The sequence below is a fragment of the Buteo buteo genome, chromosome 2, assembly GCF_964188355.1.
Source record: "Buteo buteo chromosome 2, bButBut1.hap1.1, whole genome shotgun sequence".
Classification (NCBI taxonomy): domain Eukaryota; kingdom Metazoa; phylum Chordata; class Aves; order Accipitriformes; family Accipitridae; genus Buteo; species Buteo buteo.
The window spans coordinates 9405229-9428629 of record NC_134172.1 but is presented as its reverse complement, the minus strand read 5'-3'; the positions used below and the strand labels follow the sequence as shown (position 1 = coordinate 9428629).

Here is a 23401-nt window from a genome sequence, read left to right as displayed (position 1 = left end):
CCAGCGCTGTCAGACCAGCACTGCTCACTGAAAACTGTCTGCACTGAGAGCTCCTCCTTTGAGCCGTTTTTTCAGCTTGTACCTCCCGTAAATCCTTTCGGCATCTGCAGCAGGGAAGCAGCAAGAAGCCCTAGCTGAGACCACAGCCTCTCGGAGGGAAGGATTTTACAACAGGTAGTAAAAGAGTAAAGGAGGCGGTGCGTGTGCACAGATCAAAGGCAGGACCCACACTGCCTGTCTGCATACTTTAGGAATAATCTAACTGCAATGCATAAAACACAAGGCTGGTGTCTAGGATCGTCCTGGGTACCTATGGTTGGTTCAGCAGCGATGGAAAGGGAGCTCAGAGGAGCAGCCCGTGTCGATGGCCAGCGGGGAACAGCAGAGCCGTCAGGAGGCTTCTGAAGTGCAAGCCTTGGCCAGGAACTTGGCACTTGAAGCTATATATACAACTATATAATATATATTTTATATTAACCTCATGGGAAGCAAGAAACCTGGTTCTAAACTCTCCCCTCATTCAACAGCATTTCCCAAGCAAGCGCTTTCAGCATCAGCCCAGTGATGTTGGGCACCTCTGTGGGAATGGGGACGGGGATGAGCCAAAGCCAGGGGAGTCAGGGTTGGGGTGGGCACCCATCTGGGGCCCATGGCCAGGCAAAGGCAGGGCTGCAACACAAGGGTAGCACCAACCCAACGGACATTTTCATGCTTTCAGACCATAATATGGGAAACAAGGGGATCATTGCTTCAGCCACACACCTTCTACTGTTTTGCAGTGCAGAATTGCTAGGGAATAATAAATAAAATAATTAAGAAATGCAAAGTAGACAACACTAATCTGGGTAGTGACTTCCTACTATTTGCCTGATGGATTTTCAAAAACCAAATAAGTACATATGACCCATTTAATACTAGTCAATAGCAGGTGTGTTCTGAAGCACTGTTTCCACCCACGAGCATCCATGACTGCATCCATGTCTCACTTCTTAAGCCAATACTCAAAAATCCAGCTGGTAAATCCAACATCCTTTTCCTCTTACTATTGAAGGGCAAAAAAAGCATAAGCTCTGGCATCTTTAGGATGGGTATTTTTGACACAAAACTGAGGGTTGGAAGTTTTGTCTCCAGGCTCAAAAATAGGTGTAATGCTTGCAGTTGCCAGTGGTAAGGCTTTTTGTATTTACTGTAATAATCAACTGCAAAAGAGTGGTTTCCTGCTGAGACCACAGAAGCCATCACTTGAAACTGCATCAATGTTTTTGCCTTCGGACATTCATGTTCTTATTTACAAAGAATGGCCAGTAGCCAAAAAAACAGTGTGTCACCTGTTAAAAAACACACATTTCCCTGCTGTCTGGTGTTGTAGCTGTAGTAAATCTCCTATTCTACATGGATTTTATGATCTCATTCCAAGGAGGTATTTGACTAGCAGGATCTTTGGCTAAAGAAGAAAATCCTGCTGTGCTCCCTCCCATCCCACCAAGTAAAAACAGCCCCATGTAATTAATGCTTGAGCTATTCTCAAACCATGATTTATATCATCTGAATCTCATCTGGGATGAAGAGATGCTTGTATTTCCAAAATCCTCTTGCTAACAGATTTATGGAGTGCTTTCTCACGCCTGAGATGTGCTGGATTATCATCAAGCGATAACCCCTGTTCACACACCTGAGCTCTGTCTCGTTGCAAAGTCCACTTTAACTGTCTCAAGCAGAAGCATCACGCAACAAGAAGAGCAAAGGGCTGCCAAAAACTCTTCCTGTCTAACCAAATTAACCTTCATTTCCACGAGCCAGCACTGAAGTGCCACAAGACCCAAGCAACTGTTGGCAAAGATGCCACACAGCCGCTGGGCACGTGGGGCTGCCTCCTCAGCGGGGCACGGGGGTGGCTGAGCATTTTTGGGCTCCACAAGGAACGAAGAGCAAGAAAAGTCTGAATAGAGAGCAACCCGATGGCAAAATGGCAGCTTGTCATCTTCCCAGACAGATCAGCCTTACGGCAGAAATTGCAGAGATGAGTTGCAACATCAGCCACAGCTGAATGTTACTGTCTGTCACCTCCACATTTCTGGCTTTTCTTTAATCCTCAAACCATTGGCTTTTCCCAGAAATGCCAGTCAAATGAATGATTGGAAGAGATGTTTAAGTTGTGGGCAAAACTCCTCACTCTTCATTAGCTTCCCCGTGGTGAATTTGACACACACATAATACACCCACACACCACCAAACAACTTCCAAGCAACTCACACTATTTTTTTTCTAAAGTAAGAAAAAGAAGAAAAAAAGGTTATTATATGTTTTTCTACTTTAAATACTTGTGAGACATGTAGTACAAGAATTCTTTAGATGATCCCTGAAAGCAGTTAACAAAAAGGAGACAAAAAAAATATTTCTCTATTAAAAAAAAAAGATTTTTCATTAATTCCTAGAACACTGTAAGTCAGAGTATAGGCTATAACCCTGCTTCCCACATGCAATCAGACATTGGAACAATACACTAGATTTAATTACAATAGAGGATATGAATGTGAAGAGATAAATTTATCTGTCATATTGCAGTCCAAATGACATGCTAGCCCCTGCAAGTTTTTCTGTCCTGTTATTCTAAAGCTAAAGAACTTTCAAAAAAACCCCAAACCCCACTCAGGTCACTTCGATAGGTTTAGACTAACAGTCAATTCTAGCTCTGAAGTCACAAGCCACCGAAAGTAAGTGTGAATTACCCATGTTACAGAACAGAGGATGGAGAAACCAGCTTTGCAAATTCAGTATTTTTGCTAATATTGGTTTCTAAGCTCAGAATAGAATTTGAAGCATCCATGGTCCAAGACGCTTTTGTTTTTAGCCAGTTGCTCAAACAGGAGCATCATGAATACTTTGACCTGTTCAAGGTGTAACTAGAGAGCCTGAGACTCAAAGCACATGAGTCAAAATATATTCCTAGAGTGCAACCATGCACGGAAGCAAAAAGGATTAAATGATGGAAGTTTACAATGGCAAAGGATAGCTGTGGGTACCACAAGCTTCAGTAGTGGCTGCCGTTTTATTGCTTCCATGGCATCATAGTAGTAATATACATCGCCACCTGCAATGATTTGGAGGCATGGCAAAATCTGAAGATGACAAGTTTCTTTAGGTTAGCTGGAGTCCAAGGGGCCTCAGAGAAAGCAAAAAAGCTTGGCAAATAGACAGCACAGCAGCAAGCATGATACGGTGGTAAAAATTGTTTTTCACAGCCCAGATGCCCTAGGCTCACAGGACCAAAACTGACCCTCCATATATATATCCTTTATTTAATGTGTGAGAGAAGAATCAAAAAAGGGAGGAGGGGAAAAATACTCTGCCAGCTTCCTAGATTTATCCAGTCATCAGAGAGGAAAAAAATGCAAACAAATTTTCTGTACTTCTGGCTCTAAATTAATTCATACCCCAAGTAAGATTCATCTCACCTACTTAGAAAATTCTTCAAGTTTAACATTTGAATGAGAGCTAATCTCTGTAGGCTTTTTTCATACTCAGTGGAAAAACGTGTATTTTTAACAATACATCACTTCTTTTGAATGGGAAGTTAGGCATCAAGGTGCTCCAGCAAATACCACTTGGTGATGACCGTGTTCATTGACTGCATTGTCTACTTGGACTTCGGTAAGGCCTTTGCCACTGTATCCCATAAAAATCCTCATTGAGTAACTGTCGATGCACGGGCTGGATGAGCAGACAGTGAGGTAGGTTGACAACTGGCTGAATGGCTGGGCCCAGACTGGTGATCAGCGGTGCAAAGTCTTGTTGGAAGCCAGTGACTAGTGGTGTACCCCAGGGGTCAATACTGGGTCCAGCCCTGTTTAACATCTTCATTAATGAGCTGGATGATGGAGCAGAATGTACCCTCAGCAAGTTTGCAGATGACACCAAGCTGAGAGGAGCGGCTGATACACCAGAGGGTGGTGCTGCTGTCCAGAGGGACCTCAACTGGCTGGAGAAATGGGCCAACAGGAATCTCATGAAGTCCAACAAGGAGAAGTGCAAAGATCTGCACATGGGGAGGAACAAAAACCCTGTTATGCTGGGGGATACCCAGCTGGAAAGCACCTTGGGAGAAAAGGACCTGGGGGTCCTGGTGGCCACCGTGTTGAACATGAGCCAGCAATGTGCCCTTGCAGCAAGAAGGGTGAATGCTGTCCTGGGCTGCATTAGACAAAGCACTGCCAGCAGGTTGAGGGAGGTGTTCCTTCCCCTCTACTCAGCACTGGTGAGGCCACACCTGGAGTGCTGTGCCCAGTTCTGGGCTCCCCAGTACAAGAGAGACATGGACATACTGGAGAGAGTCCAATGAAGGGCCACAAAGATGATGAAGGGACTGGAGCATCTCTCCTATGAGGAAAGGCTGAGAGAGCTGGCACTGCTTAGCCCGGAGGAGAGAAGGCTCAGGAAACCTCATATATAACTACCTGAGGGAAGGGTGCAAAGAGGACGGAGCCAGCTCTTTCCAGTGGTGCCCAGTGACAGGACCAGAGGCAGTGGGCACAAACTGCAAGACAGGAGGTTCCCTCTGAACATCAAGAAATGCTTTTTTAGTGTGAGGGTGCCTGAGCACTGGAGCAGGTTGCTCAGGGTGGTTGTGGAGTCTCCGTCCTTGGGGATACTCAAAAGCCATCTGGACATGGTCCTGGGCAACCGGCTCTGGGTGGCCCTGCTTGAGCAGGGGGTTTGGACCAGATGGCCTTCAGAGGTCACTGCCAACCTCAACCATTCTGTGATGCTGTGATTCTGTGAACTCCTGCTCCCATTTCTTATCTCTGTCTGTAACAGCCTCTGTCTAGAACATCAACCCTTCATGCATAATGATTAATAAAATCGCACTCAACCCTGAGTGATCAGAGTGATTTCCAAAACATTTTGCTAATCTCCTCCAGAAAAAGTTCTGGAAGTGTTTTATCTCCTCAAATCACATGCAATTGATACAATAGAAAAATTCAACAAGCTAACAGAATTTTCCTTAGTGAAAATCAGTTTACCTTTGATTCACCTTTCCTTTTATCCTTGATCAGAGAGAGGCTTTAGTAATTAAGTTTTTGCTGAGAGAGATTTTTGTCCTTCATACATTTGCACAGTCTTTCTAGTCAAGAGCAAAACAACCAGCTGAAATGATTGATGCAGAGTGAAGAAGAAGTGCGCGTGTGTTCATGTGTGTATATGTTTTGCAGGAAAACTATGCATCTGTGTTGACATTTTCCAGTGCGTGTGGGCTGATCATTGTGCCCAAGGAGAACATATTTTCCTGGATATATTTAGGTATGCAGTGCCGTTTGCTTGGCGGAAGCACTCAGAGCAATGAATCTGGGAAACTGATGTGTGTGTGTGTTCACACATCTCCTATGCTGCTCTGCTCAGAAAGCAAAGGACAAAAGAGGCTCCTGTACTCACCCATCTTTAAAGTCTTCTAAGGTCATTTGTGCGTTAAAAAGTTGCATCCTGGCCCCATAAAAGAAATCAGCTGTTCTTCAGAAACAATATCACCCTACAATCTGGGTAATCCTGGTTTTCTTGCCTACTCAGTGCTGTGGGATGTTTATGTAGTATCTGGGGCAGCGAGGCTTGAGTTAATTCAGAGCTGCCTCTTCCCTGATGCTGCAGAGACATCCCAAAGCCCATGGCTCCAAGCAACATGCATCCCTTGGGACTTCAGCCAGCAAGAGCCAGGCTGGGTGGCTTTGCCTTTGCATGGAATAGAAATGTTAGAGGGTGTAAAGCTGGATAAAGGAGTCTGGAAACGTACAGTGCTAATCCTACTCTGAAGCATCTCAAAATTCAGAGCACTCGAAGGAGAAGGGGAAGGAGGACAGTGGATTTGATCTGGTTCAGAGGGCTATTGTAACAGCTGTAGAAGGTAAGCAAGAAAGATGTTTTCCACTTACAAAAGGCTGTACGAAGCTGAGCATCTAAGCACTGAACAACATGTACACGCTGCTCATTTTGCACAGTATTGAGACATCTCACAAAGCTGGAGGATACTTGCTCAGTGGCAGAGAGTGCACTTTTCCTTTCCTTCCACTGTCTGCACTAAGGTTGGGGTTATCCCGGTTATTTAGGTGCTTCGTTACGATTCAAATAAAAAAAAAAAAGTCTAAGCATCTCGCCATCTCTAAGGACCACATCTGGGAATAATAAAAGGAATGTTGCTCCTTTCACCCCCCTTGCATGGCAGCTGGCAGAGGAAATGAAAAATAATCGGTCTCTTTCTGCCCTGTGCTGCCACCCTCGAGCCGATAAGAGCACACTCAGCCCTTGACCTCACGTCTTGCCAAACAGACTCTTATCTCGCCACAGAGGAGCGGAGAGGTGTGTGGGCCAGATGGTGCTTTTGACCTCATCTCCTTCCCTGCAAGCTAGCAGAGTCATCTCGCCGTCTGCCTGCTGCCAAAACCGGCGGCGGCGGAGCCGGGCAGAGCGTGCTGTCTGTCACCTGCCGCTCCTGCTGACCCGGTGGCCGCCGGCTCCTGCGGGGCAGAGCCAAGCCATGGAGCCCACGGGCAGCCAGCCGCGCTCTCCTCACCCTTCCGCCGAGCCTCCAGAGCCGCCTCTTTTCTTGCCGACGGGCTCCGGGCTGCCTGCAGGGCCACGTTATCAGGTACGAGCTGGGGTAAAAGCACAGCGTTCTTCATCTTCTCGATGACACCGACGCTGGGTGCCTGCAGTGGATGGGGGTCCTGCTGCGTTGCGCAGGGTGCATGAAAGCCCCTCTGTAAGAAAAGATGTCCTAAAAGATACAAATGCTTCTCCCATTAACAGCACTGGAGAGGCCAGGACTGAGATGATTCCCCCTTTTCCTGGAAAAAGTCCCCCTCTGTGAGGATTATGCTTACTTTAGGGTTTTGAAGTGGCTAGAGCCCGCCGCAAACAGGCATTTCAGAGACATACCGGGGCAACCCACCAGCTTTTTATTTCCCCATTTGACCTGGGGCATGGCTCATTCGTTTTATGAAGTAACTATTTTCACTACGAGCCCTTGAGCGGAGGAACAGCCCTGACTCTGGGAGCACCACCATGGCAGCACGTAGGGAAACGGGCTCCCCAAAGCCATCAGACATCTCCTCTGGGCACCTCTGAGAGCAAGAAGGGAGCCGGGAGATGCAGCATGGGGCGGGAGATGCTGCTTTGCTGGGACTGCTGGCCGGAGGGAAGAAGAACAGCAAGGTGAAAACCAGCCCAACCGCTCCACACCCAGATGAATTATCCAGTGTATCCTGAAGGCCAGGCCACCGGGGCCAGGAGTCGGCACGGCCGGAGGTGTTGCCTTGCACCTAAAGCTGGGGAAACCAGGGCATATCCCCCTGCGGGACACTCACGTGCCAGTGATTTGGGAATCACCCAGGGAAGATGCTGTAGCGCACGCGCGGCGGATGGGTGTGTGTTGTTTTGGAGACACGCGTGAACAAAAGCGGTGGAGAAGCCAATCTGAGGAGCAGCAGCAGATTTGTTGTCAAATAGGTTTCGTTTGAAAGCTCTTTGCTGTGTTCTGCATGCAAACACTGGCCACTTCTGGGGGCTTCGGAAGGAATTTAAAGGGTTTATGCTACTTACAGTCTTCTCCAGATGCCTTAAATGCTCATTTTAATAAGAAGCAGCGCTGACACTCATTTTGGCTGGCAACTATTAACAGCTTATAAAGTAGCCCTAGGGCTTTAATCAGGGTAATGTGCTCTGAAATCCCCAGTAAGACTGAGGTCTGTGCTGCAAAACTGCGGGAATCAAAGGAGTGTGGCTGAGTGCCGCATCATCTCACCTCGGCATCTATCTGCCTCCTTTTAAAAAGTCTTGGAAAAGCTTAATTACTTAATACTGTGGGCTTGCATTTTCGTTTTCTGTTCAAATTCCAGATATTGAGTAACCCCTTGTGCCAGCAAGCGTACTTGCACTTCGCATCTGCTGTACTCCTCCTGTCTGTTTAATATTCACCCCGACGCTGTGATGTGCGGGTGGAAGGTCCAAGATGCGCGGCAGGGGCATCCTGCCTTAATGCACCTGGAAACTTTGGCACCAGGCGAGCAGCTGAGGAGAGAAAAAACATCACAGACCTGCAACTCCCAGGCAATTGTGCGAGAGGCTCCATATGCTCTGGTGCCTGCCGAAAGAGCCGAGTTTGGCATCGCATCAAAATTATTTCTCCCCCCTCCTTGAAAGCAGGTCTCTATTTAAACTGCAAAACTACGTGACCGTGAGCTCTGCTTTCCCCCTATAAAGTCTGCCTGACAGGAGCACAGGTAACCTGTGGGGCAGGATATAAGGCTGTTAGCAGATCTAGAAGGGGGTTGCAAGGTGATCACATTAATTTTCACCACGGTCTATGTGCCACAGGCTCTTTTGGGTTGGAAACAGCCCTGTTTGGTCCAGCTGTGCCATGCCAGGGAGATGTTGCAGAGACAGCACCCTGACCAACATGTGAACGGCTCCCTGATGTCCAGAGTTCCAATGCAGCATCGCAAGAGAGCGGTAGAAGGGTGGGACACGTGATGGACCTTAGCAAAATGAGCCAGACCAGGCACGGTTTAAACTTCGGGACTGCCCAACCAGGTGTCTTGTGAAGAGCCAGGTGCTTCAAACATTGAATCACGGTAGCTCAGGCAAGAGGAAGTGGATCTTGGGATTTTGTGGCACCTCAGCTGTTGGTTTGGCACCTTGAACCCAGAGAGGAGGGGTTTTTCCTGACAAGAAAAGATGCCAGTTTTGAAAGGTTGCCCTCCTCTGTATCAGCAGCCAAGGCTGGTGGGATCTGTGCGTAACACGATTCAGCGATGGAAAAGGACAAGGAAGAAGCACTGACCTCAGGTTGCAGCCTTGAACTGATGAAGAATGCAATGTTTCAGGCCAATGCTTGAACAAACTTGGGGACCTGGCCAGCAGCAGGCGGTTTTGAATGATACGGAGATTTCCACCCTCTGCAGCTAGCAGCGGGAAGGGGATTGAGCTGGGCAGGGTGGATGCCTCAGCCAGACAGAAAATGTGTCGGCTCCCGGAGAGGCGGTCATGGCTGGGGAATTTTTTTCCTGCAATTAGGGCTGCAGGGGGTTAGGGAAATTTCTTCCCCTTCTTTTTGCTTTCCTGCAGAGATGAGCAAACCCACGGCAGGGGCAGCCTGGCCAGGTTTGGTCTTACCAGAAGCGGGGAGGGTGGCTAGAAGCAGGATTAGGGACTGGTTTGTCAGCAACGGCTCCAGCAGAAATCTGATGTGAGGGTATAGCTCCTGTTTTCTCTTTCCCCACCCTAATCGCTGTCAGAGAGCAGTGGTGGGGCAGTGCCTGCTCCATCCCATCCACCGAGCAGGCAGCCAGGGTTCGGAGCTGCAGAAACTGTTGTTCCCACCACCGAAACTGTTAGTTAGACAGGGGAACGACAGCAATGCACTGGGGGATCCAGAGAAAGGGCCCATCTGTCTTGCTTTTTAGGATGATTAGGGAAAGTATTTGACTTGGCCAGCATGGGAAATCACACGGCCGAGAGAACTGCGATGCTGAGGCTGACTGCCTGGCAGTGGCGTGGAGCGGGGGAACAGCAAAAAGGCAACGAACTGAAATCGTAGCCTCCCCTCCAGTGACCCGAATAAAATCCATAGCTGGACACAGCCCATGCACAGGTAAGAAATAAGTCTGCCTGTCCCCAAAATGCTGAACAGTCCCTGTACGTTCAGCTCCTGATGCACCCTGACGTGGCCGTGCCTCCCCGCCTGCAGCAAGGGTCCCATCCTGCTGCTCCTGGGTGCGTGCCTTTCCCTCACGCTGGACTAAAATGCCCCCGGCCGGTTTGCATCCTCATTTCTCTGTACAAGTGATTTCATTTGCTGTATTTACACCTTTTCCAGTCCATGAGTCATTTGCAAATATTGGACAGTTTGAACCGCATATTGGTTTCTTCTTCACTTTTTCATGGAAGTGTTGAGTGTTGTCAAGTGAGATTCATTATTGAGGAGTGAACACTTTATTGACCATCAGCAATGAACCATGTGATGCAATCAAAGACAGACATCAATGTGATTTATTTTAATTATATTTATTTCCTGTAATTTTTTATTCATTGAGTCTTTTATCAGCTGTTCCCCATTTTAGCCAAGGATCAATTTCAAGCTGTAAATCAGTAACAGTATTAGCCTTATAAATACTTGGCTCTCCCAATTTGCCCTTTTAAAATACTGGCACAACTTCAGCTCTCTTTGAGTCTTCTGCAACTTCCTCAGCACTTCGGTGTTGCTGAAAATAATGGTGATTTAAAGAGCTCTTTGGCCACCTCTTAAATTTGATGAAAATGATGGCAGTTTCATGATGTCCAGCCATGGTATATCGCAGTGGGGATGCAGATTTTGCCATGGATGTTTTACCCCTCTGTTCCCACACGGAGCATTAATGATGCCCATATCATGTTCCCCATGACTTTGCTGGTGTCCCAGTTTGCTGCTGTACCAATGCAGGTAAAATAAGGGATCCAAGAGTAAAATGGTGACGAGCCCCTCGCGAACAAAGCAGCTCAAATCGCTACACTGCAAAAATCACTCTGACACTTTGTCAGTCTTACCTCTCCTCAGCAATCGCTGGAACTAATAGTCATTAATTACCTTTGTCAGGTGAAATTTCCTTAATTGCCTGCAACTTTGCTTCCAGGAAACTCCCACTTTCAGCTGCCGCTGCCAGTTTAAAGGCCACGTCTCCCAGCGGTAATTTTTAGGAAAAGTTTTAGAACTCTAATTTTTAGAAAAAGGGGATGAAGTCATGCGTGGCCCACCTCTGGCTGTGCAGGATCGGTACGTGTCCTGGAGTCACCTCCCTGCCCTGCCTGCATCGAAACGAAAGGTCAACGGGATGGGGGCGGAGGAGGAAGGTGGTCAGCCAACCTGTCATGTAATCCAAGGGCATTCTTTTGTGACCTTTTCTTCTCCATAAAAAATAAAGGAAACACAGTAGCAGACTGCCTGGAGAGCTGCTGCTCCTTGAACCTTGACAATATGCATTCGGCATTGCGAGGAGACGTTCAGCAGACAGCATGCAGCAGGCACCGTCGTTGCCCTAGCCATCAAGCTCCCATACAGATGTTCGTTGAACTGTCAGAGCATCGAGAGGAAAATAAATTAATTGTAATTGGAAGAAGGTTACTTAAATCTTTTCTGGAAGTATTATATAGCCATTAAATTGCATAGGGAACTCAGTAATAATGGGTAATAATGTTCTTCCAAGGAATTAAATAGAAGCCCAATTTATAATGTCGCTCGGCATTCAAACCAGAGTCTTCCACCTTCCTGGTAAATGATAAACATTTACTAATTAATCCACACAAAGCCTCGGTGAGGCAGATCTTTTCACACCGCTGATTCTGTTTTATGAATGGGAACAAGAAGGTGCAAGATACATCCTTTGAAGCTGGGGTTGTGTAGGTCTTCAAACAGGATTTGGGTCCCTGGGAGCCCACTCCCAGTCCCACTCGGCGTCTGTGTTTGAATACTGAGAGGTTTGTAAAAAGCCTCGGAGCCAGGATCAGAAGTCAAGTTTTCTTTGTGCCCCTTCACTGTGCTCCGACCATCACAGCATGTTTCAGTATGATTCTTCAGCACAATCTCCAGAATACTGATATTTTTCCATGCACGGTCATTTTAAATTGCAGGAATGGTATTTAGAAGAAAAGCCAATGGCCTTAAGTCTCAAGTAAAAGCTGTAGGAATTGGCCCATAATGTAGCTGCTAATTATGTCAAGATTCAAAAGAACAAAACTTATGACCAACTGGAAGCTGTTATTTGCAGAAGATCAATATGGATTGCATGGGATGTGGGCTGTCAAATAAATGTGGACGTAATTTACACCCGGATGGTGGACTATCCATGACTACAGACAAATTAGTGTCATTTTAAAATTCTCTCCTGTCTCCCTGTCACCGTTTAAGGCATAGCATGAATAACAACCCAGCACTGAGCTGCAGCAGCAAAAGTAGGGATCTTTCCCACTGATTTCAGTTTAATTTTGTCTCCTTACACAGGATACTAATCTGAGTTTGCAGTTGATTCCACGACCTGTGCAAGGATCCCACACAACACAGACAGAGAATCTGCAATACTTATCAAAGAGCATATAAAAATGGGGATGAACACAGCTTGGACTGAAACAGAGTTGTGTAGACATGATGTTATGTGTTAAAACATTGGACTAAAGTCCAACTTCCCGGTTAATCCATGCTTTAGTGTTTAAATCGTTGCTGTGGTGGCCTAACATGTAGTTTCCTACTTTCAGGCACTACCAAGCTTAGCTGAAGGTCTGGCTTGGGCAAGGAAGTGTTTTTCCCGACTCAATTTTGGCTAAACAACCTTTGACACAACAAAAGTAGTAAGTTCCCAAAAAGAACAACTCTGCATTGGTGATGGACTGTCCAGAGAAAGCAATGCAACCTTTATATCTTCAGTAAAAAAAGTGGCTCAAGAGTTTATTACAATTTCCAATATATCGGAGATGTCACTAATAATACTTTAAAATATGTTACCAAAAAATGCTCTTTACCAGCTGTAGAGAGATTGGTCCATGGTTAGCACAGATCAGAGACTCTTTCAGGGGAGTTGGAAGATTGCTGCCATCCCACCCATCTTCTCCTTGAATTAATTAACATTAAAACTATGCTTTTACAAGACAAGACATGCTGGCTAAAATTCTCATTTGCTTGAAGTCACTGAGAATTTGTCCATTGCTTTCAATGAGGGCAGGATTTTACCTAATATTTCTAACAGACTTTTATCAAATACTGTTGAAAAAGATCTCAAGGGCCATCCTATCTCTCCTCTTGCCGCAAGGCAGGACCAGCTACATCTATGTCAGTCCTGATGGATGTTTGTCTAACTGGTCCTGAAAGAGCTGCAACACTTGATAGCACCTTGAGCTCTGCTTCCATTTTCATCTGTCCCAAGATATGAAAAGAAAAAGGACTTTTTAACCAACTCCACCAGGATTTTTGACAGGTTTAAAGGACCAGTGACAATTTTAACATCTGATGTCTCACAATCTGCTAAGGGTAAGAACTCTTCCTAACCACCTCCAGGGAGCTTTTCCATGATTTATTGACATTTTTCCCTTTTATCTCTTCTTCTTGAGATATCTGACACAAAATCATGTCATTCCAATTCCCATCTTGTCTTTTTCTCCACCATTACAGTTCTGGTCTGATTTCAGCAGCTGCCCCATAAAAAACGATAGTTAAAACTAATGCTTTTCTTTATCTGAAGGCCTGTCAGTCTTCCAGCAGTGCAGCAAAGTGCACAATTCTAATTCTAGGAGTGAAATGCCAACTACTATAATTACGTTGGCAACATGGAAAGGCAGGGAGGCAACAGAGCAGTAATGACCAGGCAGGACTGGAGCCTTAGAGGGAAGAAAGAGAAGGACGGGTGGGCAAAAGCAGAAATATTTAAGTCTGGTCATCGCAGAAGAGCTCCTCTATGGTTTGGTTATGCTTCCAGAATGAAACATCACTGGTCATTAACTGCCCTTTGCCTGCAATCCAGTGCTCAGAGGAGTAAGTGGGGTCTTTGCTTTCGCTTCAAGAAGACCTGAATTGCACTCAGAAATAGTAAAGCACAGTCCCTCATTGACAGGCAATTTGAAATACACTCCTTGTGTCTCCTGCAACTACAGGAAACCTGCCCCACAGCTGCTCAAAATACATTTATGGTTTAGAATGGGAAACACAGGCACACAGATTTAACATTTACAGCTGGTATTTCTGAAAGTAAAGGTCTGAGGCAGATGCTGACATGTAGCAGTCAGAGAACGAGAGGTGGATTTCCCATGCATTCTCTCTCATTGCAGGGTACACCATGCATTAAGCTCTCACAATAAATATTTTTTTTTAAAACGCTCCATGGAATCCAATAGCAAATAGCAAAATTCATTGTGGCTAAAGCATGTGAGAAAAGGTTTTGTACTTGGAGTCTGCTCTTAGCCCTTACTGAGGGTTTTATTCCCCAAATACAAACACTTAACAGTCTCTACCAGCGAAAGACAAAACAAACAAAACAGCCTTTTCAACCAAGCCATAAAATATCTAGTGTCATATATAATCACAAAACCTCCTGACATTAAAGAGTCCCAGCTTTGCACATGGGACAAAGTTGATTAATGCTCTGAGAGACTAGCAGTGGCCAAACCAGAGTTTCCAATATGACTCTTTGCCAGAAGACTCCTCTGCACCATTACTGCCACCGAGCGGTCCCAAGATCCTCACTAGGAAGGCAGGAGGAGAGCAGTGGGGCACTGGAGGAAGAAGAATGCTGTGTTGTTGACCAGAGAAACCCTTACATGCTGTTTGCAGAAAAAATAACAACTGACTTAGAGGCTGGGACGGAGAGTCTGCGACGGAGAGTCTGCGTAGGAACCGGGACTGTTGCTGGGACATATGACCCATGGGGATGCGTGTTTAGCATCACTTCGGTATCTGTGGCTTTGAACTTCTCCAAGAATTTGTTAGGATTCATTGAGAGTTGAAATCAGCTTCCTGGGGCAGCAGGAAAGCTTTTTCTGCTCAGTGCTGTCTAAAGAACAGGTTCCTGAAGGCATTGTTGTAGTTTTTGTTGAAAGCAGTGTAGATGAGTGGATTAAAAAAGGAATTTGAATAGCCTAGCCATAGAAAAATACTCTTCCAAATGGGTGGGATGTCGCACGAGCAGAGGGGGTTGATGAGCTCCGTGATGAAGAAGGGGATCCAGCAGAGCACAAAGACCCCGATAAGGATGCCCACCATGAGGGCAGCTTTCTTTTCCTTCTGCTCTCTCCATGTGTCTCCGTCCGTCTGGAACGTAACAGTGGCATGACGGACAGTGAAGACCATCTGTGGCTGCTGGGCAGCTTCCTTTACCTGCCAAACACAAACACAAGTTGCACCATATGTGCCTCAGTCAGCTGATCCCACACAGCAGGTACACAACCAAACTATGCAAGTGATGGCCAGAGCTCACAGGGAAACACGGGCCATTTACGTCACGCTCTAATTGAGGGGAGAGGGGTTGTGTGACCCTCCTCTGGGTAACGGAGACTATTTTTAAGCGAGGCTAGAAGCTAAAGAGAGTAGTGATCTATGGGCAAGTGGAATCGCTCACACAGCATCGCAATAAGATTATTTCCCCATTTACAATCAGATCAGTAGAACAGGCACACACGCACATGCCGTGCACACAAGTCTCCTTGCTTTCTCTGAACCCACTGAGTTTAAGAGTCCTTGGTAGGAAAGGCGAGAAAATGAGCATACATTTCCTTCCTACCCACAAAAAGTCATTACAGTGCACGGTCACCGTGCCTGTGATTAACTGACACGATGCAGCCACGATTAGGAAGGGTTTAGAAGGAGGTTCTGCACGTGTGTCTTCTGTGGGGGGGTAAATTCACAGCCTCCCCAAAACCACAGCTGCTTGCCGGGTTATCGTCCACAGCGGAGATGGGATCCCATCCATTCACACCCCCACACGCCTCCCCACGGGAGGACCGGTGACCCCTTACTCACGCTCGCGAGCACTGATTCAGCATTCCACGGGGAGACGTCTGTGAGTCACCGCACACCCACGTGGAGCTCAGGCTCGCAATCTGGCCCAAAGTTGCTTTAGCTACACCTTGCGCGCCCACAGCCGGGGACTCGGAAGGAGTCAGAAGACTGGGCTCGCAAGTTTGCGGTCAACTTTCCCTTGAAAGCCTCCAGGATTCACAGGGCTTTGGTGGGATGCTGTTTGCTCGCACGCTTTAGCTCTAAGTTTCCCCCACTGCCACAAGGGCTTGGCTTGGACCAGAGCAAAATACAGCCGAGTTGACCTACCTCCAGGGCTTCTGGTGTAATGGGGGTGATGGAGTTGCTCTTCCGAGACCCAATTCGAAACTTGGCGGCCTTGTAGATCTTCCAGTACACAAAGAGCACCACGCAGAGGGGCAGGTAGAAGGCGCCAAAGGTGGAGAAGATGGTGTAGGAAGGCTCCCGGCTGACTTGGCACTCCTCACTGTCCTCTGAGTAAGTCTCCCCCCAGCCAAAGAGCAGCGGGGCCAAGGAGATGAAGGCAGAGAGTGCCCAGGTGAGGGCAATCATGATGTTGGAGATGCGGCGCCGGGTGCGGAGCGTGTACTCCAGGTGGCGGGTGATGGACCAGTAGCGGTCGAGGGCGATGGCCGTGACGTTCCAGATGCTGGCGGTGCAGCACAGCACGTCGAAGGAGATCCACACCTGGCAGAGCGACCGGCCCAGCCGCCACCTCCGCCCGGCCAACTCGTGCACCAAGCTGAGGGGCATGACGAGGGCCGCCACCATCACGTCGGAGATGGCCATGGAGGCCACCAGGTTGTGGGGCACCCGGTGAAAACTACGCACCCGGAGGATGGTGGCCAACACCAGCCCGTTCCAGAGGAACGTGGCCACCACCAGCATGGCCAACAAGGTGAGGACCAGCACGCTGAAGACGGAGAGGTGCTCCGGTCCGGCAGAGGACCCGCTCCGGTTGCCTGCGGCTGGTGTCGTATCTCCAAAGCAGCTGAGGTTAAGCGGGGGCTCCATGCCGGGGGGTCCCGGACCGCCGGGGGCTCCTCCGGGCGCGGCGGCGGTGCTCGGCGCTGCGCACTCCCCGCGCCGGCAAACGGGGGGCGGGGAGCGGGGGGCGGAGGAGGAGGAGGAGGAGGAGAAGGAGGAGGAGGAAGAGGAGGAGGAGGAGGGGGGGGGAAAGGCGGAGCGCCGCCCTACCGCGGGCGCGGAGGGTCCGCGGCCGCCCCGAGCGGCGCCGGGCGCGGCGGTTCCGCGCTGCCCGCCGCCGGGGTCTTCATCCCCGGGAGGAAGAAGAGCCCTGCGTGAGCCGCCCGGTGGAACGGCAGCCTTCCCCCCCCCCCGCCCCCCGGCCAGCCCCAGGCGGCCGTTCCGCGGGCGCGGCGGGGTGCGCGGCTGCGGAACCCGCGCGGAGGAGAGCGGCTGCCCCCGCCGAGGAGGAGTCCGGGCCGGTGGGGGCTCGGGGCGGGCAGGTGAGTGTCGTGTCCGTCCGTCCGTCCGTCCGTCTGTCCGCCCGCCCGCCCGCCCGTCCGTCCGTCCCCCTCCCGCCCTCCGCCTTGCGCGGGTGCGGAGCGAGCAGCCTCCTCTCTCGGCGGGGGAGCGGCTCCCCGGGGCTTGCGAGTTCGTGCTTAGTCATTTCGGTGCGGGGATTGTCCCTCCGAACCGGCGCCGGTCGGAGCGGGGACAAGGCAGAACAGGCAGCCGCATCCCGCATCCCCCATCCCACCGCATCCCGCATCCAGCATCCCGCATCCCACCACATCCCGCGTCCCGCATCCCGCCGCAACCCCCCGGCTTTGTCTGCGCCGCTTCTGCTCGGGGTGGCTTTCTCTCCCGTGGGGCGTATTCCGTGTCAGATGCAGAAAGTTAGCAGCCCTGCGAAAATTGCGCCCGGGCTCTTGTAGAAACGTGTCGGTGAGGTGCCACGGGAATTTTATAGCTCCCGTGTAATAGTAATTAGACTAATCCCGGTTATTCTGTGTCGGGGGGATGTGGCAGGGGATTATTTCTCTGAGAACTTCTGCTCTGGCATTTCCTAACTTGTTAGCAATTGGCGGGCCTTTCATTAGAAATAATCTATCGCTTGGCTGTTGTTATTAATCGTTAAATTAATAACATTAACTGTTAATGAAATGTTTGAGCATTTCACCTGGTTTTTATCACACCGTTTGTGATGAGAAGTGAGATTCTGGGCCTCACAGAATTTAAACCCACCGAGCAGGTTTCCCAGGGCACCGGCTCCATGGAGGGATGCCAGCCAGCTCCAGCCTGGAAGCCTTGGGCGGCTTTCGGACAGGGCTGTGCCGGTGTTGGCACCCCGCTTCTCCGGACAGTCCCGGGATAACGGGTCCAAAGAGCTTTTGGGTCGGAGGCGACACATGCTGTGAGAAGCCGGCAGGCACCAACATGGGGCTCACGGTCTGCATCTCGGGGGGGGGAGAAGGAAGGAAGGAAGGGCATCAGTGTTCAGAATCGGTGAAGTGCACTTTCAGAGAGTTGGGGGAGAAAACACGAACGACAGAGGTGTTCCCGGGAGTACCTGATCCATATGTGCTCATGGTATACGGAGGGTAAAACCAAACTGGTGCTTTCTGCTGTCTCTTCTGAATCTCTCTGGACTTTCTAATGTAAAACAGCAAAGCAACAATAACGAGGGCTAAAGAAACAAGATGTTTTCTAGTGCTGCTACTTGTTTCTCCGTGCTACCAAGTGAAACACAAAGCAGCGTATCCACAACAGGTCCAGGACCTTGTTTTGGTGGGACGGGAATTTCCCCGTATGGACTCACGCTGTGCTGTGATACTCGTCCTCAGAGCCAGAGAACAGGACCTGGCCTATTGTAGTTACTAGACCAGATGTAGCCTTAGAGACTATAACATAATTTTGGAAATATACTGCCATCTTTTTGGGGGAGAAAGGATTATTTTTTCTTTTATACACATGAATACTGAAACATTTGGAACGGGTAGGGTCTTTACTTACAATTCAAAGGACAAATGGGGTTTGCAGGCTTTCATAAAGCCTCCTGATTTAAAATTCCTGGTTTGCAAGGTGCCAAACACCCTTGACTGTCATTCAATTGATCAAAACACTTAGCAGCTGCTAGGACTGAGAGCTTTTTGTTACGTCGGCCCTTCCCAGAGAAGCCTATGAAGCCCAGAATTAACAGAATCAACCACAAATTATGGAATATGTGCTCCCGAAAAGATGTTATTATTTTTTTTACTTCAGGAACAAATAGACAAAAATTAAATTTAAAGGGAAATGGAAATAAAATGTATTAAATCTGAAGAAGTAAAACTAGATTATGTTCTAATGGAAAATTATGAATATTTTCATTATCTTACTTACTGGACTTTTAAAAATATGTATTAGCAGATTCTAAATGAATCAGCTGAGTACTAACTGGAAATAGAAAATGTAGACAAATACATATATATATATAGCATATATGGAAATGCAAAGGTCTGCACCTGGGATGGAAGAACCCTATACACCAGTACAGGCTGGGGACTGACTGGGTAGACAGCATTTTGCAGAAGAGGGCCTGGGTGGCCTCTCAGGCAAGAAGTTGCAGTACGCAATGTGCCACTGCACATCCTGGAGCATCCTGACCTGTATGAGCAAGAGTGTGGCAATCAGGTTGAGGGGTGTAACCGTTTCCCTCTGTCCAACAAACCTTGGAATTTTATGTCCAGTTGGGGGTTCGTCAGTACAAGACACTGACATACTGGGGGAAGGTCCAGTGGAAGGTCATCGAGATGATGAGCGGACTGGCATATGATGTGTAAAGGGAGGGAGAACTGAGTTTATCAATCTTAAAAAGAGAAGGGTAAGGGGAAAATCTTACTGCTGTCTCCAGCTGCCTCAGGGGAGGATGTAGAGAGGGTGGAGGCAAACTCTTCTTAGAGGTACACAGCAGTAGGACATGATATAGTGAATGCAAGCCACAACACTGGATATTCCAGTTAGAAATTAGGAAATAAATATTCACCTGGAGAGTAGACAAACACTGAAATGGGTCCAAAGAGGCTGTGAAATCTCTATCCTTGGTGATGTTCAAAATTCAGCTGGACGGCACTGTGAGTGACCTGATCTAACTTTGAAGTTGGCCCTTCTTTGATGGGGTTTGGACTAGGTGCTCTCCAGAGGTCCCTTCCAACCTAGATCATTCCACGATTCTGATTCTGCAATCTTTAAGCACGTTGGCTGAATGCACCAGATTCTGGAGGTGACCGAATGTTGTTATTTTTAAGGGCAAAATGCTGTTTTCTTTACACAGATTCGTAAGACCATTGATTTCCTCAGAACTATTGATATTTATAAAGTGAGTGGATGGCTGGTATCTGTAGCAAGTGTGTAATGTTTGTGGAATGATCACATCTACAAAACTCTCTGAGAAAAGGATCCACACTACGACATCAGGATTACCTCACATCCTCACTGACGGAGCCAGAGGAATTCAAAGTGACAGGACTTCCCTAGATTTAGCAGGGATCCCTCCAGTAGAGACATTAAATGCTGCTTGCTACTAAATACCATTTACTGGAGGTACCTTCCAATTAAAAATATGTAGATGATAGTTGGAGGCTGGGAGGGAATTCCCAACACAATCAGTGCCACTGCCTATGTGCACCAAGTAGCATCTGCTCTTGGGGACAGGGTGAATGGACTCACGTTGTGAATCTGCATGCAGATCTTTTGAACCCCTGCACTCCTATCTGGCAGAAAAGGGAGAGGAGATGTCTCAGGAAGTGGTTTTTGCTCAGCACACTTAATGAATACATGAGAATTTCAGTCTACAGGGTAGGTGGAGCTGCTAGGTTAAACAAGGATTAAAGGAACACGTATACTCACTGTATATATATATAGACCCACATTGAAAGCTCTGCTCACTTGCCAGCCAGACTGCTCAGTAAGTGTGTATCCTGTCAAGGCAATTTCTAAAACTCAGGTAATTGTCACTTATATTTCATTTAACATTCATCAGCTCCAGCTCGCACTTTTTACATCCAGACATGCTTTTTGAACCACCTGCTCCTCTCCTATAACAACAAAACGTTTGAGTACGAACACAGTTAAAACGCACAGACTGTGAGGTTGTTCTCACACCCTCAGAGCCCATCCGCACTTCTGAGTCTCACTCTAGTCTTCCAAACCCAAGGTCTTCAGAGATGGGCAAGATCAGCACTGTGATAGACTCTCATGATGTCCCACCTCTGGCTCGAGTGTCCTGTGGTCTTAGGAACGATGTTTTGTGAGCGGAGAGGGCAAATGCTGAACCAGAGCTCTTCATGGACACGCAACAGCTTTTACGAAACTCACCTCTTTGTCTGATGCATCCCATAAAAGCTATCTCAGGTGCAGGGTGGTAGCTGTAGTTGGGAGGAAGACTTGGTGATGCCCTCCCTCTCCAGGGGTCTGTGAGAGCCTGTATTTGGGGTGTAGGCAACCAAGGTTCAAAGCATCGCAGCTCAGGCTGTGGGCTTGAATCGTGATGCTTCTTATCTCTTGTAAGTATTTTGATTGCCAAGCAGCTGGCTATTCTGGGTAGCTAGCTCTCAGGTTTCTTATGTGAATCTGCATGCAGATCTTTTGAAGCTGGTTAATAATCGCGTATTTACTGGAGCATGGACCTACCTGAGGTCTTCTCACATCCCAGCCAAGTGCCACAGCAACTGAAAGATGGAGTCAGCCTTTCTCTCCCAGTAACATGTAATTACTTACTGCAAAGTGGAACAATTCCTACTGAGTGAGAAGCAGAGATGAATCCTGCCGTGTGTTAGTAGGACACGCAGCAGGATTATGGGAGCACGTCAGAGCGGGAACAAGGAGGACCTGAGTGCCCCACATCCCCAGAGTGCCCCAGTGACTGACCTGTTTGCCAGACTGGGTTCTCTTGCTCCAGATGCCTATAAGGAACTTTGAAAAGTCTCTCTGTCTTTTGGCAGAGATTAAAACAATGAGTTGAAATCCTGTTGGCTTTTTATTTGTATGGCTGGAAAACCATTCCTCATCCAGCCTCTAACAGCAGGTCTCGTTTGATTTAGGGCATGCAAGCTTTACTTTAGGAATTGTCACCAATTGTATGACTTCAGTGACATAACTGAAGTATTGTGTAATTCTGCAACAGAACAAAGCAGAACAAGAACAAAAGCTGTTCAACAGAGCAGCCTCTTTGGGTATCCATCTTGCCTAGACCGTAGTCCTCTCTTATGTAAACTCCACGGTAAGTGTCTCAGTCCTCGCATCTCTTGAATTTGGCCACAACCTATTACACAGCCAGCCTAAAGGGAGGATGGAATCTGGTACCTCGCATTACTGTGTATGTCTCAGTAAATGGACTGCCAGGGGTGTTTATGTGTCTTCTGTCCAACGTGAATTAACTCCTGCTGGAATTAAACTCTTTGTTCTTGCACAGCCAAAAACATGTTCACGGTCACAGGACCAGATGGAACGTAACTTAATAAAGTCTTATGGCAACTCCCGCATCATTCGCTGCTGCAGTTAAAGTTGCACTGTGTGTAAATAAATGAAATGTAAATAATTTTATCACTTCTTTAATACCTTAAGGGACAACATTAATCACCTGTGTCATTTCAGGGGAGTCAGCAGAGTTATGCTAGGTGTCATATTGGCTTTTAGTCAAAGGTGCTTTGCAGTTAGTAGTTATGGCAGTAGTGCAATAACTTGGAGCCAGCCTCAGGGGCTACAGCCCTCATAAGGCACCCACAGTTTTCATTTATTACTCCGGTGATAGCAAATACTTAACACATATATATACACCACCACCTGTGATCTTTACCTGTGGTCAGTCCCAGAGTAGTAAGCCTTTCTCTGGACTCTGATGGACTTGGTCTCTGCAGGTTGCTTACAAACCAGAATAGAAAAGCATCCATATTTGTGATTAAAAAAAAAAAAAAGTTTAAAAATATCAAAATATATTATGCTTCTGGGAGTACATGGTATCCCGCAGTTCTGTCAATCATCTAGAATAGCAGATCTATAGAAAAATAATAAGAAACTGTGTGTGGGAAGACTAGGTAAGTCTAACTTAATACATGAGCTTTGGCAATCAAAGCTGCCAATGCAAACTATCAGGACTCTGCCAGGGAGACAGATGGCACGATGACAGCAAATGGATGGGTCTCTAAAACTCAATTACCATTTCAGTTCAGACCCTTTTTCCATATGCCAAGTTGTGGAAGAGATTTGTTTATCTTGAGCTTTATGCATTTTGGCAGATAATTTGCATAGGTGTGAAGCTATAGGGAAGGCTGTGGTAGTGTTAGGCTGAACATGGGTTTTTCTGTTGTATGTTGTTTTCCAAGTTACCTTTCTGCTTCCTTGCAGGTGGTAGGTTTCTGAACCTGTATTTACATAAATCCATCCATAGCCTGAAAATGTTCTTTCCTAACTCCAGAGACAAAACGTTTTAAGATCCATTTACAAGGACAGAAATCCCTCTAACCAGTTTTCTGGGCCAGCAGTTCTTCAAGTTTTTTCTTATACCTCCTTCCATCCCCATTCTGCTCTCTTTGGCTCCTTGGCAGTGTATTCCCATGCCCACGTCTTCCTTGGTGGAGCACCTTATTCCCAAACCTCCATTAACGTTAGCATTCAAGACCGGTTTTGTTGTCATAACTGGCAGTATGTGCAAAAATGAAACCACTGATGTCCATCATCAAGGGATGTCTTTTCTCTTCTTCCACTCCAACAGCCTAATTTCTTTATAGGCCTTTGGTTGCTGCCTTCTTCCCTGGAGATTTCTGAACAGCTACAGCCACATCTCTACCTGCCAAAGGAAGCATTGGCATAGCTGTACAGCTTTCTCAGCTTGGGTATCGCTGATGAGTGTCTCGGATT

General features: G+C 47.6%; 1 protein-coding gene across 1 annotated transcript; it reads right to left on the bottom strand.

Moving 5' to 3' along the window:
* Positions 1-14545: 14545 nt before the first annotated feature.
* Positions 14546-16552, bottom strand: HTR5A (5-hydroxytryptamine receptor 5A). Its single transcript, XM_075022442.1, has 2 exons — positions 15827-16552; positions 14546-14878 (listed from the first exon to the last, which is right to left on the bottom strand). The coding sequence occupies exons 1-2, from the start codon at positions 16550-16552 to the stop codon at positions 14546-14548; spliced, it is 1059 nt and encodes a 352-aa protein (XP_074878543.1).
* Positions 16553-23401: the final 6849 nt, after the last annotated feature.

Excerpts from the sequence above, each read along its gene's own strand:
- HTR5A (XM_075022442.1), bottom strand. The coding sequence starts at position 16,552 with ATGGAGCCCCCGCTTAACCTCAGCTGCTTTGGAGATACGACACCAGCC. Across the intron at positions 14,879-15,826 it reads TTACACCAGAAGCCCTGGAG|GTAAAGGAAGCTGCCCAGCA; the intron begins GTAGGTCAACTC and ends TGTGTTTGGCAG.